General features: G+C 49.3%; 1 protein-coding gene across 10 annotated transcripts in view; it reads left to right on the top strand.

Annotated features, from left to right (window-relative positions):
• BCAS3 (BCAS3 microtubule associated cell migration factor) overlaps positions 1 to 16,616 on the top strand; it is a 386,186-nt gene extending 369,570 nt beyond the window's left edge. For 8 of the 10 annotated variants that reach the window (XM_068909660.1, XM_068909668.1, XM_068909666.1 and 5 more), the window contains one exon: positions 15,584 to 16,478. In XM_068909660.1, the coding sequence (XP_068765761.1) occupies positions 15,584 to 15,732 (149 nt within the window). In that variant the 3' untranslated portion in view covers positions 15,733 to 16,478. Of the gene's footprint in view, positions 1 to 15,583 lie in introns of all 10 variants that reach the window. The other 2 variants (XM_068909662.1, XM_068909661.1) reach the window with 1 other exon arrangement.
• Positions 16,617 to 17,236: the final 620 nt, after the last annotated feature.

Genomic DNA, 17,236 nt, shown 5'->3' with positions numbered 1-17,236 from the left:
TCCTCAGAGATTTGTTATTGTGTTGGATTTTGTTTGGGCTTTTTTTTCCCCTGATGATTAAGCAAATTAATTCTCCTACTGCAATACTCCAGCACTTCCCAGGAAAACGTAAAGCTCCGTTCTGTCAGGCTTGGCTTTGCTCATGTTTGATTGTTTCACTGAGTACCCTGTAAAGCATTAAGCTTTTTGCATCGCTGGAGCTTTTGCTATTGATTTCAGCGGGGACAAGAAGAGAGCCATCGTAAGTATTCATTTTAGGCCTGATTCTGCAAAGGGCTGAGCACCTTTACAGCTCCTTGGTCTGCAGTATCAAGCTCAGGAAGTGATTCTTGCTGCTCAAGGCATGTGTTTTGGTACACACAAAAGCTGTTGGTTTTTATCAGTTTTTTTAAGTAATTTTCTATCTGTACAGTTTGGCTTGGAAATCTGTTATTTTAGGTTTTCTAAATGTTTAGAAACATTTATTCATGTGTACTAAATCTTCCCTTTAAAGGTCAAAGATCGGAAGAATGCCCCACACAGCCCGATCCTGCACTGAGCAGGGTGCAGGAGGCTAGACAGCCATATAGGATTTTTCCATCTCTAATTTCTGTAACTCCCCTGTTATTCCTTTTAGGAGTCTTTGCATGGTGTTTTGGTGTAGGACGTAACTTACGTTATGGCAAGCATATATTTCTTAATAAGACCCCTCATCTGCCAGCCTTGGAAACAGGACTGATATTTTTACAGCTGTTTTGTGAGCCAAAGCCTGTTGCAGCTGCTGGTGTGATGGCAGAGTAAAGGCAAGACAGCTCCTCTTTCTCCTCACAGATCCAGCAGGCCCAGAGACCCTTTCAGCAGGGGTCTGGGGGTATTTTGCTGATTTTTACAGGAGCACTCTTGGCTGGGGCTTGCTCCTAAAGCCTGGCTTAGCTGTGGGAAGGTGCGAGGTCTCCATTGGCTCTGCTGCTCCCTTGCTTTGCGCTGCAGCCGCTCTGTCTCTGCCTCGGTTTTGCCGTCTGGACAGTGGAGATACCAAAGTGACCAGAAATCACCGTACAATGTTACGTGACCCTAATATTAAGGACAAGACGGCTGTCGCCCTGGGGCGTACTGTGCCTCCGGGGCGGGAGGTGTGCGGCAGCCGCCTGCGCATCGCCAGGCCACTCCGACCCCAGCGCTCTGCGGCGTGGGTCGCTGGGCTGACACCGCTGCTCGTGTGTCTGAGCGCTGGCCATACAGCGCACATCTACTGTGCATGTTGCATTAACTCTTCAAAAGTTTGAGCCTTTCTTTATCTCAAAGCTCCGTGCAGCCAATTTGCAGACTCCCCTTGGTGCCCTGGTAGAGCATTAGCATCACAGTGATGTCACGGGCATCTTCTCTTCCCTGGATCTGAGTGGAAGACAGCCAGAGCTATTGCAGAGTTCTCATAAAGTATGTATGGCCCTCTTTCTTTAGGGGAGACGGGGGAGAAGGCTGGAGAATGGAAACCCATTTATGCAATACATTGTTAAGTAGTCAAACTGTTAAATGAACACTTCTTATTAGAGTGATACAATGAAGCATGAGTCACCAAACAGCAGAATACACATTAGCACAGCAAAATTCTCATCAGTAAATGCAAGGTCAAAAGCTAAAACAATTAAAATGTACCAGTGTGAGACAAGCCTTTGGCCCTGCTGCTTTTCCTCCTCTCAGCCGCAGAGGCCCCTCTTTTCCTGCTAGCGCTGCTCCCCACAGCTTCAGCCCAAGGGAATGCTGCGGAGAGGCAGGAGTACCCTGATGGGCTGCTAAAGGGCCGTCAAAGCCACCTCCACAGAGCAGAGCAGCACTCCAAAGGCTGTCTTCCGTCTGTTCGGATGCCACATCATTTTCTAACGCAGTACTGTAGTCTGCAGTCTTGTCTGCTATGAAGCCGTCACCTCTCATCACCCCAGTACATTTCTCTAAAAAGAGTATCAGACAAATAGCAACCTGATTTTTCTGATAATCTAGCCCTGCTATCCAATCTGGAGTCTAAGAGTATCAGGGCTTTGGGCCCGCATCCTTGTTTAACAGCTATGCTGCTGGCTATCTGATGCTTGGCGCGTATCTAGCGGAGATGGTCAGACGGAAAGTGGGATGGGGGAGAGACAACAAGGGAAAAAGGAGAAAAAAAACAAAGGCGAGCTATGCTCCTGGAGGCTCTCGCTTATCAATAGTGCTGCTGTTTGGAGTGCTTCCAGCGGGGCAAGGTTTGGTGTGTGCAGCCAGGAGGACGCAGTGCTGTGGCCAGGTCCTAGGCGTGCTGGGTGCAGGTAGTTCTCCTTGAAGTATATATCTTAATTTGTGGCATGAAAATATTATCTTTCCCTCTGTTCCTAGCCTGATGTCTCCCCACCATGGATAGTATATAAAACAGTAGACTTTGATTCATTAACATTTATGGGAAAATGTTAATATTAAACTGTAAGTGAAAAGCCCTATCTTATTGAATTCTTCTGCTGTGTTATTGGGAGCCTAATTACATTTTGCATTTAAATAAAAACCAGATGACGTTCAGGACAGTCAGGCAAGCATTCTGTAAGTGAGAATTTATCTTGCGATCTGGGTAAACAATGTCTCATCATTTAACAGTTATTATAAATAATGGGTTTTTAAGCACTTTGCTGGGAGTTCATATTGGCTCCACACGGGTTGCACTGAGAGAGAGAGAATTTCAGTGACATCTTCCAGGCATCCGGTGAAGAGAAATCATATCCTGAGCTCACTTCTCAAGCTGCAGCAGTTTTTATCTTGCTCTGTTTGTTATTGCTAAATATTGTATGCACAATCTGTTGGCAGAAAGCTAATAGTAAGAAAAATTAGAAATCAGTTGGAAGCATTTTGCAAGTGGAAAAAACATCTAGGCTACTGTCCCAGCAGAAGGGAGACATGGTTCAGGCTGTTGCAGAATTCCACTTAAGTGGTTTTAGAAAGAAACCTCCAAAGGCATGTTCTTTCTGTAAAAACGTTGCTGTGTAAAAGTTGTCTGTTCTTTCATGAAGAGCGAAAAAGATGTTAAGGCAAAAGGTAAAGACAAAAAAGGTAGAAGTAGGCTGGCAGCGTTTTCCGGTGTTTTTGCTGGTGCCCTCTGAAATTACATCACTGGTAATTACATACTTGGTAATGCTTGAGCTAATTTAGAAAAAAGATTAAAACTTTTTAAAAATGTAAATAGCTTTTTCCCCACTTCTGCTGTCTGTTTATATTCTGCATTTCATTCATTCATTTCAGCCGAGGTGGTTTTGCTTTTGTTGCTAGCTGACTTGAGTTTGTGCTCCGCAGCTCTCGGGCAGCAGCAGGTTCTGTTTCGCTGAGATTTCTCCAAGGCGTTTCCCGTCATAGTGGGCGTCTGCAGCTTCCTTATGGTTTGATTGTGCTCTGTCCCAAATCCCAGTGACGAAGGAGTTAGCTTTCCGTGCAGATAGAAATAGGTAGTAACAACCATTCACCGTGGTGAAAAAAATACCAAATTTTGCAGTGTCTAGGCCTGGCCGATGGCAGCCACATGCTGAAACGCCGTCGGGTGCGGGGGGGGGGGGGTGGGGGGGGTGAGTATTTATTTGTTATTTCCTTGGTCAGTGACTTTCTCAATATCTCCCCAAAACATGAACTCTGTGTTTACATCAAAGGCTGATGGTATTGTGAAAGGCAAAGGGTCAGCATCACTTCTCTGGCTGTTTGCAGAGCAGTTTTTGTGGGAAAGCTGGAGGCGGGAAGGTGCCGGCGGGCTGCACGGCCGGGTCGAGCCCCATTCCTCTGCTCGGCTCCAGCCAGCAGCACGGCTGGAGCGGTGCCGCGGGCGGCTGGAGCCGGCGAGCGCCCCGCAGAGCCCTGCCCTAGGTGAGCGCCTGAAACGGTGGCAGTTTCCTGACCGGTTAGGGGTAACACCATGCACGTCATAGGCCGCGTGGGGAACCGGCAGTGGTCTCCTGCTGCGTGCTGGGGCGGGATGCTCGGAGTTTCTCCCCTTGCCGTGTGTCACCTTTCCGATTCTCTCCTGGGACGGAGCAAGGCATTCCCACCACCGGGATCCCCCGCCCTATGTCAAGGCCATGATGTTTGGAGGAGATAGTCAAAAGACAAATTAACCTAGTAGCCTTCCTCTCTAATCTGCAGCCACAGAGGCAGCCGTGGACAGGATGAACGGTGCAAGAAGAGACCCCTAACTGAGCTCTGAACATGCTCGTTTGCCTTCACTTAGGGCTAGCTTTATCAGCACCCTTTAAAAAAAAATCGTCAGATTATATTTGACAGTATTCTGCCATCACTTGGTTGGCTTACCGTTTGGAAGTGTGGCTGCTCACCCATCAAAATGTGAGTGAAAAGTATGCCAAAAAAGTACAACATGACGAGCAGATACTTATAGTAACTCTACTGCTAGATGCCCAAATACAAAGCTGAACCTGAACAGCTTGAGATGATTTAACTTGCGTTTTATGTGGGATGTGGCTGCAGGAATGCCTTGGTTTGCTATTAGGTTTTCTACATTTCACTCAAGAGCTGTCCTCTGCTGCACCCTTTTCCACAGTGTGCAACTCATTCACACATTTGACAGTGTTTTTAACTAAAAATGCAACTAAAATGTAACTGAAATGGCCAAATATGTTAGAATCACTACTTGAACAATCTTTAAACTACAACTTTTTAAAAGTGAAACTATCCAGTTTACTTCCAATAGCTGTTCTCTGGTTTCATGAGAACAAATGCAAACTATCGTGCTGAACAACTCCATTAACAAAATGCCAAATTAAGCTTCAGATGTCACTTTTATCAAGGTGTTTTTCATATTTATGTCTAACATAAGAATTTGGAGCTATATAAATAAGACAGAGTGTATTAAGAGCCTCAAGCGGTCCTCCAAGGACTGAGCCCACAAGGCTGACCTGTCGTTTCTCCAGGCACAGCAAATACTAAATCTAGGTAGAGACTCAATTTTAAGAAGCCTTGAGTGCTTCTTAAAATTAGGTCTGTGTTCAGAAAATTGATCTGCTTAAAGCAGCAATGTCAACGTAATATTTAAAATAATTGACTGAATTGACCAAATCAGTTCACTTTGGAACAAGAATTATTTGGATACGTTTGGAGTTTCTCAATGACACTAAAACCAGCACGGGGGAAATTAAAGCAGAAAACCTCTTCTCATGAGATTTCCACCAAAGTTTTTCAGATTCGAGAGGCTTGAACCATTTAGATTAGCAGACGAGGCTGGATCCTTGGTGACATCATTTTGTGCGGCTGCATGCGCTTCAGTGAAACTCCTCTGATTTGGACCAGCTGAGCATCTGCTTCCCCCAAACTTTTAACTTTTCCTTTGAATCAAACCCAAACTCCAGTCCATTCTAGCTTCCTCCTCAGCATCAATCTGCACCAGGAAGACAGCCCGGCGTCTATCAGTAGCTTTCCTCGCTGTCCAGAAAGGCCACTTTGTGGCAGAAGTACTAGAAGCTGTGCCAGAATTACTTTGCTTTGTAATATTATCCTTTTAAAATGAACTCAGCAATATGTTTTTATCAGATGCACATAAGCCTCCCCACACATATGCATAGATGCACACATAGGCACACACGGAAAGCACAGAAGTTGTCCTGCTCGTGAGTTATATTGTGTCTTGTTTTCCTAAATGAGGATTATTAAGAGGATCCAATAACCAAGGCAACATCACAAGAGGGGAAAAACTAGGTCTTAGACATGAAAGAAATTGCTGAAGTTTTGAGGTTTAGGCATGTCTGAAATCCCTCATTCAGCATATCAGTGAAATGCTGCCCAGACCGTGAGGTAATCACCGTATTTGTTATTTTGACATTCACGCAAGCTTTTCCATACCCAGCTTTTTTGCTACGACTGCTCAGTTGAGCATGGGAGAGCAAGCAGGCTTCACCTGGGCACCCCTCGAGCGCCGCAGGCCGTCGCACTCATGCGCGCTGCGGGTTTGCTGCAGCCATCTTCGAGACGGGATCCAGGTCCCCGAGATGCTGAGTGACCTCGGCTCCTGGCGAACGTCACGGGACCGGGGGAGCCTCAGAAGCAGGTTCTCAGGTCTGGGCCCGGCCGGATTGAAACGCGGTGGTTGCAAGGGAGGGGTAGGCTGCACATCTCCTCCAACCTGTCTGAGCAAGAGCCAGAGCCTGTGAATGTGGGACCCCAAGTGGGAAGCTGGTAGGTGTCACAAACAGGCAGATATTGCCCTTGACTTTGTATTTTCCTCTGTGGAGGCAGAGGCTGACAGAGGGGTCACTGTTGAGCAATGCGAGGCACTCCCATAACCCTGGGAATGAGAGACCAAACCCAGGAATTTTAATACAGTGTTTTCTCTGTAAATGCTTTTGGTCTGATACACACAGATGTGCTGCTTGCGTAACTGAAGATACAAGATAATTCTGCCTAAATACATTAAAAAAACGTGTATACATGGTAGCTTGCACAGGAAAGCGTGTGTTACGTATAAGGTACATTATAGGATTTATGGTAGCAGCATATTGAAACTTTCAAGATGGGGTAGGAGGGAATTCCTTTAACCCAAAACAACCATATCTGCATATTCATTTTAAAAACTCTTCTGGAAATCTTGCATAAGGAGTTAGCAGGCTTACATTATGTTTATAGGCTAGAGAAATCTGTTTTCTATAACCATTTGACTGTTACAGTTTTTGAAATTTCACATACTGACTAAAATCGGCAAGTCATCCCTCTGAAGTGCCATTTATGTAGGAAAACATCCTAAACCTCTTTACAAAAATACACAGCTCTAGGAAACTTGAGATTATTTTTTAAAAGCACTGCAGTCATTGTGAAAGTGCCTATCATGAAGAATATTGTCTCTCTAAATGCTAGTCCTTTATCTAGTGCACTTTTAACCTTCCATAAAATGTTCAGAGTCAAGCCTGGCTAGATGCCAAAGTCTTGGGTCTCATACTCTATGGACTCAAGTTGTATGGAGCTTTTTTGGTTTCTCTTTCTAAAGGAAACACAACAAGTTTTTTTTCTTTTTTGTAGACAAAATTCTTTAGAAGTTCATGCATGAAAATGCTTTGTCCATATCTCAACAATCTCTTCATGCTTGAAGCAAATCCAGACATTTCTGTAAGTTCAGATGTCCTCTCAGCTTTATAAGTGTTAGTTGTTTGGCATCTGAGCATTGAAATAAGGCACTAGAAATGAACGTTGGCGGTCTCAGAGGGGTTCTGATGTTCAGACGGCTCAGTCTTCATTCCCCTGGTTGTGCTGTACCTTCTCTGCCTCCCCATCTCGTTGCTGGATCCTGCCACCTTTTTTCCAACATGCCAGGTCTCATCTCCAAGTGCATCGCATTAAAGAACTCTGTGCGGATTCAGCATTAGAGTTATTGTAAGATAATTTGACAGTAACTAATATTTTACATAGGCCACTGAATTCTGATTTCAGAGAAGTTGTTCAGGCAGCGTTTGCAAGTCCTTTTTACTTTGAAAATTTAATGGAGTTGCTTCTGTGGTGTCTCAACATCTTTCAGGTTGCAGCACAATGAAACCATTTTAATATGGGGGTTGATTTTCAGTGTTCAAATGCCATAGTATTACATTTCCTCTTTTGAATGTAATTTAAGATCTCTTTTTTCCAAACTGCTGTTTTTAAAAAAAAAGTCTTTCTTAGGAGCAGTTCAATCACGGTCACCCGAAGCGTTGCGGGACATCAATGCCGGCTAGCTGCCTCTGCGGTTTGCGCGGGCGAACAGCCTCCGCCTCCCTGGGCAGAGACAGACACAGGGCTTGGGGCAGAGAGCAGGTTTAACTGACTTCTTTTAACCATTCGAATAGTCTGGTTCTCCCCAGCCGGAGGAGCCCTTGGCTGGCGGCCACCGCGCCGGCTGGGGCAGGCGGCCGGGGTGGCCCAGCAGCACCCCATGGCACCGCGGCCCAGGGGAGAGGGCTCCGCAGTCTTGGATCCCTTCAGAAAAGAGCAACGTAAAAATACATTTGCCCAGAAATTTATTTTCAGCCATCTCGAATTAAAAGGAGCTAGGAAAATTAAAAGCTTCAATGAGCGTTTGGTGCTCCTGTTTCAATAGGATTTAACAGTAAAGATTTGTGTTTATCTAAATAGCAGCCTCCCCCCGCGCAGCCCCGTTCTGCCCTGGCCCGGAGCTGGTGGTGGCGACGGCACGGCCCTTTGCGGGGCGCCAGCGGCTCTCGGCGCGGCCAGGGCCCGCTCTGCAGCCCCTTGCCTTTAGGCAGCCCGGGAGATTGGTGAAGTTAGAGCTAGAGCTCCCTTCTAACATCACTGCATTTTGTAAAAAAGGGAATACCCTAGAAAAAAAGCACAACTGCACCACCAGTAGCACATTATCAAAGCCGTTAGATTAGGGGAAGTATCTCTACGTGCCAGTGAAGTTATACGACCTCACAGCAACTTTTAAGCTATATTCTGCCTTCAGCTGCACTGTGCAAGTCCCAGGCAGCAGCGTCGACTTCAGTGGAGACTAGATGCGATGTTAGTAGTGAATGTGCGTACGGTAATAGAGCCAAAAGCGTCCAGCTGAGTTTGGGATGTTGTCTAAACACTGCAAGACGGAGAGCTTAGGTTTGAAAGTGCGCGTCGCCGTAAAGGGGAGCGGAAGCGGCGCTCTGGGGCGGGCGAGAGCTCCTCCGCTGCCGTTCGCTTCAGCGGCAATCAGTAAAATAAAAATGTTTAACTAATCCATTCGCTAGGGAGCGTTGTGTAAATTACAAACAGTTTAAGAGATCCTCAAGACTTCCATTGTGTTAATTTAAATTGCCTTTTAGTGTTCGCTTTGCATAGGATCCTTTTGAATGAGAATCCAGATGGCAGAGGCTACATAATTATTATTCATTACAGTTAATAAGTAACACTTGGAAGCCCCCCCGCCGTCAGCTCTGCACGTCCCCTGTGATAGGCATTGGACAAATACAGAGTTAAAAAAATAGTCCTTGCCACAGAATATTTTGTAATTTCGGTTAAAGAGAGGAAGGTGTGAAGTACCCTTAAACGTGTCTGTGTAAGAGCGCAGAGCAGGCTGTCGTTCTGCAAAGAGTATCTGCAGGGAGTCTTCTCACGGCGCTGTAAAATGAAGGAAATTATCTTTCATTTCGAAAGGAGGCTCTAATTTCGGCCTTTTAACTGTTTGTTCCAAACCTGCTCGTGGCTGTGGAGAAGTGGGAACTAGCTCAACGTTTCTAAGCAGCAGCATGTTGTCTCTCTTGTCCCGCAGCGGGAGCAAGGGCGAGCCTTGCGTCCGAGCTCGGTGGCCGCAGCGCGCCCGGCCCTGCCGCTCGCGGTGAGCCCAGAGAGCTCGCCCGGGCGGCTGCGGCGAGTGGCCGAAATGAAACCAGGGAGGCCCAAGCCCTCGTGGCCGTTACCCCGCTTCCTGCATTCCTCCTTGTTAATTGTATAATTCCTAATGAATCTTCAGATGTCCGATAGGCTTTCTGATGCGTGCTTCTCCTGACGCTTCCTTCCCGCCCCTCCCCGGCTTCGTGCCTTGCCAGAGACCTTGTTCCTTTAAAAATGCCATCCTTAAAAAATCAGAAATACTCAGCCCAGAAAAAGGAAAAGGGAACTTGACATTAGTTGAGCTTGAAAGGCTTGGTGCTGTGAAAAGTGACTGACGTGTGAAAAGAGGCTACAATTAGTTCTTTCCCCGAGCGCTCTCCCATTCAGCGCAGGGTCACTCCTCCAGCGAGCCGAGGCTTTGAGCGTAATGTGTTGTGACAGTTTGAGATGATGAAGAATAATTCTTGTATTCAGAGTTGCTGCTGCTTCCCCACTAGCCCGACACATCAGGCTGGCTGTCATTGTATCATCTATCCCGGCTCCATCTCGGCCGTGCCGCGCAGGAGTTTGTGCAATTCTCAGTAGGTAGAGGAAAGGGTCAGCGCTTTCAGCAAATGATTTTTGAGGATATTTTGAAACTGTGCTTAACAGCCTGTTGTAGGGGAAGGCAAACAGAGAGAAAGGAAAAACCATTAGAAGAAGTAATGCACTGGAGATGAGACTTTTGAGTAGACATAAAGGAGATACCATGGCTTCAAGTGGACCGCTACAGAGAGAGCACGAATAAGAAAGGCAGCATAATTTATGAGTGTTCCGGGCAAAAGAGGGCTATATAGATTTTCTTCAGGCATTGAATTAATGTGCCATAGAAAATGGTTTCACATTTAAGCTTGGCAGGGCTTTGTACCTTTCTGGAGTTGATGTAGTCCTTTGACAGCTCCTGGAGCTTTTTGGAGTTGAACGTAGAGCGGGCGCGCTCGGGCCGGGGCCGCACGGGGCTTGTCGCGCTCTGCCGTGCACCTGGAGACGCTCGCAGGCTCTCACCGCCGCAGCTCCTCCCTCTCTCCTCCCCGCTTCGGTAGCGAGCTTAATGAAGCCAGCGCGCGACTTCAGTGGCAGAACAGGGGCCACGAACGTGCATGGTGCTGAGCAACGTGAACAGGAAGGAGTGTTGCACGTGAGGCTTTTCCGGTTTCTGCCTCCTGCAGCAAACGCGGCCCGTGGTAGGCGCTGAAGGAGGCCTGGGGTAGCGGCGGGTCCCCGCTCTTGGCAAAGGCCAAACGCAGAGCGGCCGGCATTTGCTTTGCAACGTGTTGGAGCTGCCAGTGCTTCCTGAGCGGCGTCTGCGACACGGAGCACGGGGGAGCGGGCCTGCCCCTGCGCGCGGGCTGGGCGAGCTCAGCGGCGCTCGGCCCCGCGCTGTGCCGAGCCGGCGAGCAGCGGTGCGCGGGCAGCAGGATGGCTAGGGCGGTGGGCTGATGGAAGGGGGCTGGTCGGCAGAGGCCGGAGCAATCGTTACCGCGGGGTCACGTCCGCGGAGATCGCGGTCCCGCGAGCGGCGGCGCCTCCCCGCGGGGCCGGGCCCAGCTCGGGGCTGTCTGAACGTGGCAGGGATGGAGAGGGGACCTGTTCAGGTGGGAGACGAGAGCCCAGGCCACGCAAGAGGCCTGTGAGCACGGACGTCTGGTTTGTACGGCCGTCACCAAGGGGTCAGACCTCCAGAAACCGCCCGCGCGGCCCCTGGCCCAGCGTCCGGCCCCGGGGAGGGGCGCCCGGTTGGGGCGCCTGGGCCGTTCGTGCTGCTCCGAGCGGGGCAGAGGCTCGCCTGCCCGTAGCCGCTGCGGCGGCTGGTGGCCGCCGGCCTGCCAGCCCCGCTTTGCGAGCCCGGGCTCTGCCGGGCCTCCGACGCCGCCGGATGCGCCCGGCCGGGGTGGTTTTCGTTGCTGCTGCTTTCAACGCAGTGAAAATCACTGTTGCTCTGGGACCCTCGACGTGCCAGCGGTGCCTGTCGCTGCTACCGTCAAAAGCGCGGGCAGGGCTGTGCCTCGTCTCCCCTGCGGTGACTTTCTCCTCATCGCTTCAGCTGATGTCCCTGCTCTTTTCGCTTTTTTCCTGTCTTTTTTTTAGAGCAGCTAGAACTTTGTGAGTCGTTTCCTCTGGGGACAGGGGCAGGTTGCAGTATTTACGTTTCCAGTATTAGCATTTATTTGTATTTGTGTTTGTTTTTCACGGGCTTTTGAATGCCTCAGGGAGCCGTTTATGGGGCCAAAATAATGCAAGTGCTGGTCTTCTCACAGTATTTCATTTCCTTGATGGTGGAAATACTACGAGAAGAGCAGGTCTCATGTTATTTTGACCCCATAAATAGCTCCCAGAGGCCCCTTTCTTCCTTCTCCCACCCACTCCCCCCCCCCCCAAATCAAATATTTAGGTTTCTGCAAAGCCTGACTTCTCAACCCTGGTTATCTTGCTTCAGCAGAAGCAAATTGCAGTTATTACAAAATAGCCAGAGAGTCTATAAGGCAGAATGGGTTTTATATGATGCACAATTTGTTGGCTACTGTACAAGTTCATTAAAGTGTATCATAAGAGGTTGTTTTACTGGTACATTTAAGGAAGTTAATACATCTCGACAGTATATGCATGGGGGAATGCAGATACAATAACCCTCAGACAGGCTGGGGCCAAGTCCATTCCTGGCGTAACTCCACCGAAGCAAACGCAATCGCTTGCAGGATGGATTTGTCCTGCTCTATTTGAGAAGCGCTGAGCCGGTGATCCCATGCAGCCGCCGCCATGCGACGGCCCACGCTGCCTTGTCTCTCGCGGCTGGATCCTTTCTTGTGCTTGCATTTTTTATTTTGAAGTTTCTCCCCAGAGCGTAGGACGTTGGTGGTCTAACTGTTGTGTGGCACGTTCTTATTAGGCCTGGGAGCTGTTTCACCTTTCAAGTGTGTAGGGTAAGGTTGTTTCTAAGGGGTCTGCTGCTGTTGTCCCAGCAATAGCCTGCATTGCCCCTTTCTTGGAGTTTGCCTCCGCTCAGCTGCGGGGGCAGGTTGGGCACTTGTCGGGCCTATCCAGGACTTGGGTCTGCCAGAAATCTGCCCCCGGCTTGATGCTTTTGGGCACTTGCCTCTGAAATGCCCTCGATCTGTGGGGAAGGTCTGAAGCAAAGGGCAATAGTTTGTACTGGATTTTTTTTTAAAAATGCATATTTTTAATTAATGAAATAACTGGATGAACTGGACTAATCTGGGGAATCCAGGAAAGTGCTGAACGTGGTGCTCTAATGTAAAAGGGGTCATACTTGCAGTGCCAGTAGTCTCTGGAGACCGTGTAATGCCTAATTCGGCGGCGGCCGCTGCAGAGCGACCCAGCTGTGCGGAGCAGGAGCCGGGGCCGGGGAGGGCAAGAGCCTCATTTCCTCCCTGCAGCCCTCTTCTAACGCCGCCTTCAGGAGTTTTACAATGGCTTCTTAGGTATCCAACTACGTTGCTCTTCTGCCGTGTTGCGTAATTAGTTCCAGAACGAGCGTATTCTCGGTGCTGAGCCGCTTGCGAGCCCCGAGATGCGTTTGTCAGGAGGAACGTGTGCGTTCGCCGTCCGCGGAGCCGGGGATGGCAGCTCGCAGATGCGGCCGGCTGCCCGGGCTTTACACCACCCCCGCCGGAGCAGGCAGCGGGCTCTCCGCCGGCTGGGGGGCACACTGCCACCCGGCTCCTGTCGGGCCTCTGCTTCTGTTGTAACCTCTCTTTTGTCCCTACCCGTCCCTAATTAAATGGCTTTATTTGCCCGGCAGCAGCGACGAGAGCTCGCGGCGCCGTTGCGCCGGGAGCCGCACAAACGCGCAGAGCGAAACGGCCTGGAGCAGCGCTGCAGCGTCTGCCGGGGACGGGGACGGCGCTCGCAGGCCGGGAAGGCGCCCCAACCTCCCCGGTACGGCTCTGGGCCCATCTCGCTGCCTCTCCCATCCTTTTTCCGTCCGGTTGCTGCGGCTGGCATCAGCCTCGGCAGTGCCACCCCCTGGCAGCGAGGGGCACTGGGGCAGCCTGCGCGCCGAGGCCGCCGGCGCTGCCTGCTCCCCGCCGGCGCTGCGGCCCTGCCCGGCGCCCTGCGGGAAGCAATGCGCGAAAAAAGGACAAAAAAAAAAAAAGTCCTAACGGCAATGTAGGAGCCTGAGCAAGCCCGAGGACGGGAGGTAGGACGGCAGCGTTACCGGGCAAGGGCGCAGCGGCCGGGCCGCTCGCGGGAGCGACCGTGCGGAGCCCCCGCTCGCAGGGAGAGCACGCGCCCCTCTCCCGCTCTGCCTCGCTCTCCTCTTTTGTTACGGTTACTGAAAACACAACATTTGCCCGAAAATCAATTATAGCTTAAAAAGAGAGAGAGGGAGGGCGAGCGAGAAGTAACCTCGTCAGGAGTTCAGGAGCCTTAATGATGTTTGATTGGGGCCGGAGCGCGTCCTGCCTTGCTGGGGACGGCCGCGCCGCGAGTGAAAGCTCTGACGTGAGACGGTTAACCAAAGCCAGCTGTGTGCGGAGCGAGATAAAAGCACCAAATCAGACAGGATAAGCACAGTATTAGTGTGGGATACGCCACTCATTTCTGATTTAAATTACTGTTTTTACTTCCTGAACTCATGGGAGAGTAAGGATGTGAGGAAGATGGAGAGGTTTATACGTGTGCATTCCTTAACAGAATACGGGCAAGAAGTCGTGATTAATACAGCTGAGGTCATTAGCATTGCTTCTTAGAGGTTGACTGGCTTCCTGCAGCTTTGTTTGCCATGCGCCCAGCGCAGATGACCTGCACTGCAAGTCCCCGCCGTGATAACACATTGCGTTTGCTGGCCCTCGCTTGCTGAGGCAGAAATTCGGTGGCTGCTAGCCTTTCCGTGCCCGGCTAGCTGGTACGAATTGGGCAGTTTTCCAAGGATACCTGCATGGGATGCTTTCTGTTTTAGTGACAAATTGACTTGGAGCTTTTGCCCTGTGCTTTCTGCATAGTTTTGGCCTTGTCTTGGAGTCCCGCTGCAGCAAAGGGGCTGTCGCGACGTTTATACGGAGCGAAGAGCCCAGTGCCGGCCGGAGGCCTGCAGACGGCAGCCACACAGCGGTGTTTAGCAGTGACCCAGCTCCTGAAGTGTATCGCTCACTTCCTCAGCAGCCCTCGTTCCAGGTGAAAGGCAGCAGGAAGAACCACCTAGGCGCTCGCAGCGTTTGCTCCGTGCCGGGCAGGCGTGACACCCCCGCCGTGGCGCCCCGGCAAACCCGGCTTGTTCCCCTTCCCCGACTACGGCCCGCGCGCAGACAGAGCGAGGAAGTTGCACTTACGGCTGCACGCTGCAACTCGCCAGGACGTTTCTCGTAGCCTGTCAGCGAGTGTCTGGGAGAGGAGCGGGGTCGCGTCCGCGTGGCTCTGCCTAATCTGGCCGCTGCATGCCGCCGCTGAGTGCCGGGCAGGGTGATGCTGCCCAGCAGCGCTGCCTGCACGCTGCCACTGAGTCAACTGCCGGGTTCAAGTGGCTCACAGAGAGGCCACAGCTAGCAAGGATATTCGGCGCACACACAAATTCTAGTGTTTCGAGATTAGGAGGCAGCAAAGGCTTTGGGAGGTCAGCAAGGGGAGGAATGATGTGATGGCTCCTTGTGTGTGACTGCAAGAGGCAAAGCCACAATTAGGTCTGCTTTCTCTTTTGCTTTGAGGCACAGCTGCCTGGCATATAGGAAAGGTGATCTTTTTCTCTTTGCCTCAAAAAAAGCAGAGCTATATTTGCCCATTTATGCACCACGGAGGGCTATGGAAAGTCCCTGGTTTTCACAAGATGTTGAATTGCGCTGCTTAGGCACTGTTGCTGCACTTCACTGGTAACGGGTGTTGCTACCGCTTTCCTTTCCCAGCTTGCCCACCTCAGCCGCGGTGCTGTTGGGGAAAGGTGTTTCCATGTTTCTCACTGTACTTGTTGCACCCTGCTCAGTTCAGCCATGAGCATCCCAACTATTGAGTCCTGACATGTCACAGATCAATGGACTCGCCCCCAGGAAAGGGATTTGCTCCGCCAGGCAGTGCTCAATGTCTTCATACAGCCCTGTTTCTATTCAGACTGAAATACAAGGCCAGCAAAGAAGTAGAAACAGGAGTCGGGATGCCTCTGGAGCGATTCGTCAAATCACCCAGGAAAAGACAGATGACAAGCAAACGTAATGTTAGCGCAACGATACAATAAGCAGATTTGTCAATAAAGTGGCTTTCTAATGGCACTCTTGGTTCTTTTATCTGAAACACTAACCAGGACCTGTTTTCTCTTTCATTTCAGAGCTTCAGCGAGAGGGAAGCATAGAGACGCTAAGTAACAGCTCGGGTTCCACCAGCGGAAGTATTCCACGCAATTTTGATGGTTACAGATCACCCCTCCCGACTAACGAAAACCAGCCGCTCAGTCTTTTCCCCACAGGATTCCCTTAAATTAGTCAGACATACAAGGAGAGATCAAGACAGGGTAACAAACTGTCTCTCCACCTAAACAATCTCGATATGTGTTTCACCCACCAGTTAGCTGCCATGCTGGATGGTTCTTGTTACCCCGATAAATATTGACGACTCTTCCACGTAAACCTTCCTGAAACATATTCACAAAATCTTGACTTTATTTTCCTGTGCAATATGAAGAGACTCTGTCTTCAATCTTGATAGCTCTGTGGCTTCTTTTTTTGCTGTATTCAGGAAGAGATGTTAGAGGAGAAATATTTCTAAGCCATTTTTGGTTAAGCACATGGTTTCACAACCACTATCTGCTTTTCGTGTTAAAAGATAAAGGGAATCTCTGTAACCTAGTGGTGCGAGCGCCAGCCAGGAACTCTAGCCGTTTGCAAAAGTGCCGAGCATTAAAGAATGAACTGGAGAGAGTGGAAACTCAAGGACTTTCTGTGGACAGGGTTGATAAAGTTACTCCTTCATGGTTGCGTCTCCTTGCTGCCCTCCTTCCCCGCTGATATTCATCAATGCCAGGAGTATTACAAATGGAAATGTTTCTTTTTGTTCTTCAGAAGAATTATCTCTATTGCTCCAGTTTTATTCTAGTCATGTATTTTAGAAATATAACTTAATTGACTAACTGCAGTCACCAGTTTCTCATATTTGGTTATAAAAGTTGTTCACTGAAACGCTGATATCTGTCCAGAAATGCATGTGTCATTGAATAAATCTAAGTTAAACAAGAAACTGCTTAAATGTCAATGTTCGTGGAGAGTTACTAGGCTTGATGTGTGCTTCATATATCTTCCTGTACCAAAGACTATGTGCATATATACTAACTTGAGGGCTTTAATTAAAGCCATCAGTGGATGTTATTCAGCCAGTCTAGCTTGTTTTTGCATCCTTGTTTTCTCATACCCTTGTGCAAGGACAGAATTTTTTATATAAAAGACTTAAATGAGGTTCCTTGCACCAACCTGGCACCTCTGAAAATCAGCATCTATATCTGTGTTTTGGTGTCTTACTTCAGGTCCTTGTGTGACAATTATAGCCAGAGTCTTTTGCAGGTTAATTTTTTTTTCTTTAAAGTAATTGCTTAGAATGTAACACTCATTGGTGGAGTGAGCTTATCTGCTAGACCCAGGGAGAGAACGAGCCAGGCTTCGGTCTTCCGTTTGTCTCTTTAAGCCTAGCAGTGTGAAGAGGATCATGACTATAGTTATATATGTAGGTATATGTATATATGAAATTGTAACATCAGCGTTCCCAAGACACGGTATCCGGAAAACATGGAACATGGACAGAAGGGATCCTGATGGCTCCTTTGAATCACTTCCGTTTTATATGCTGGTGGCTCCTTGTGAAACAGTGGGTCAGATTTTTACCTGCCACGAGCTGGCACAGCCAGCGGGACATGCGCTGCTTATATTGGTTGAGACTCTGGTTGCTCGTCCCACTGAGCTTAACTGATTTACATGAGCAGAGGTCCACACAC

This window comes from Struthio camelus, chromosome 16, assembly GCF_040807025.1.
Source record: "Struthio camelus isolate bStrCam1 chromosome 16, bStrCam1.hap1, whole genome shotgun sequence".
Taxonomy (NCBI): Eukaryota; Metazoa; Chordata; class Aves; order Struthioniformes; family Struthionidae; genus Struthio; species Struthio camelus.
Note: the sequence above shows the minus strand (reverse complement) of the source record. Positions and strands in the feature narration are given on the sequence as shown.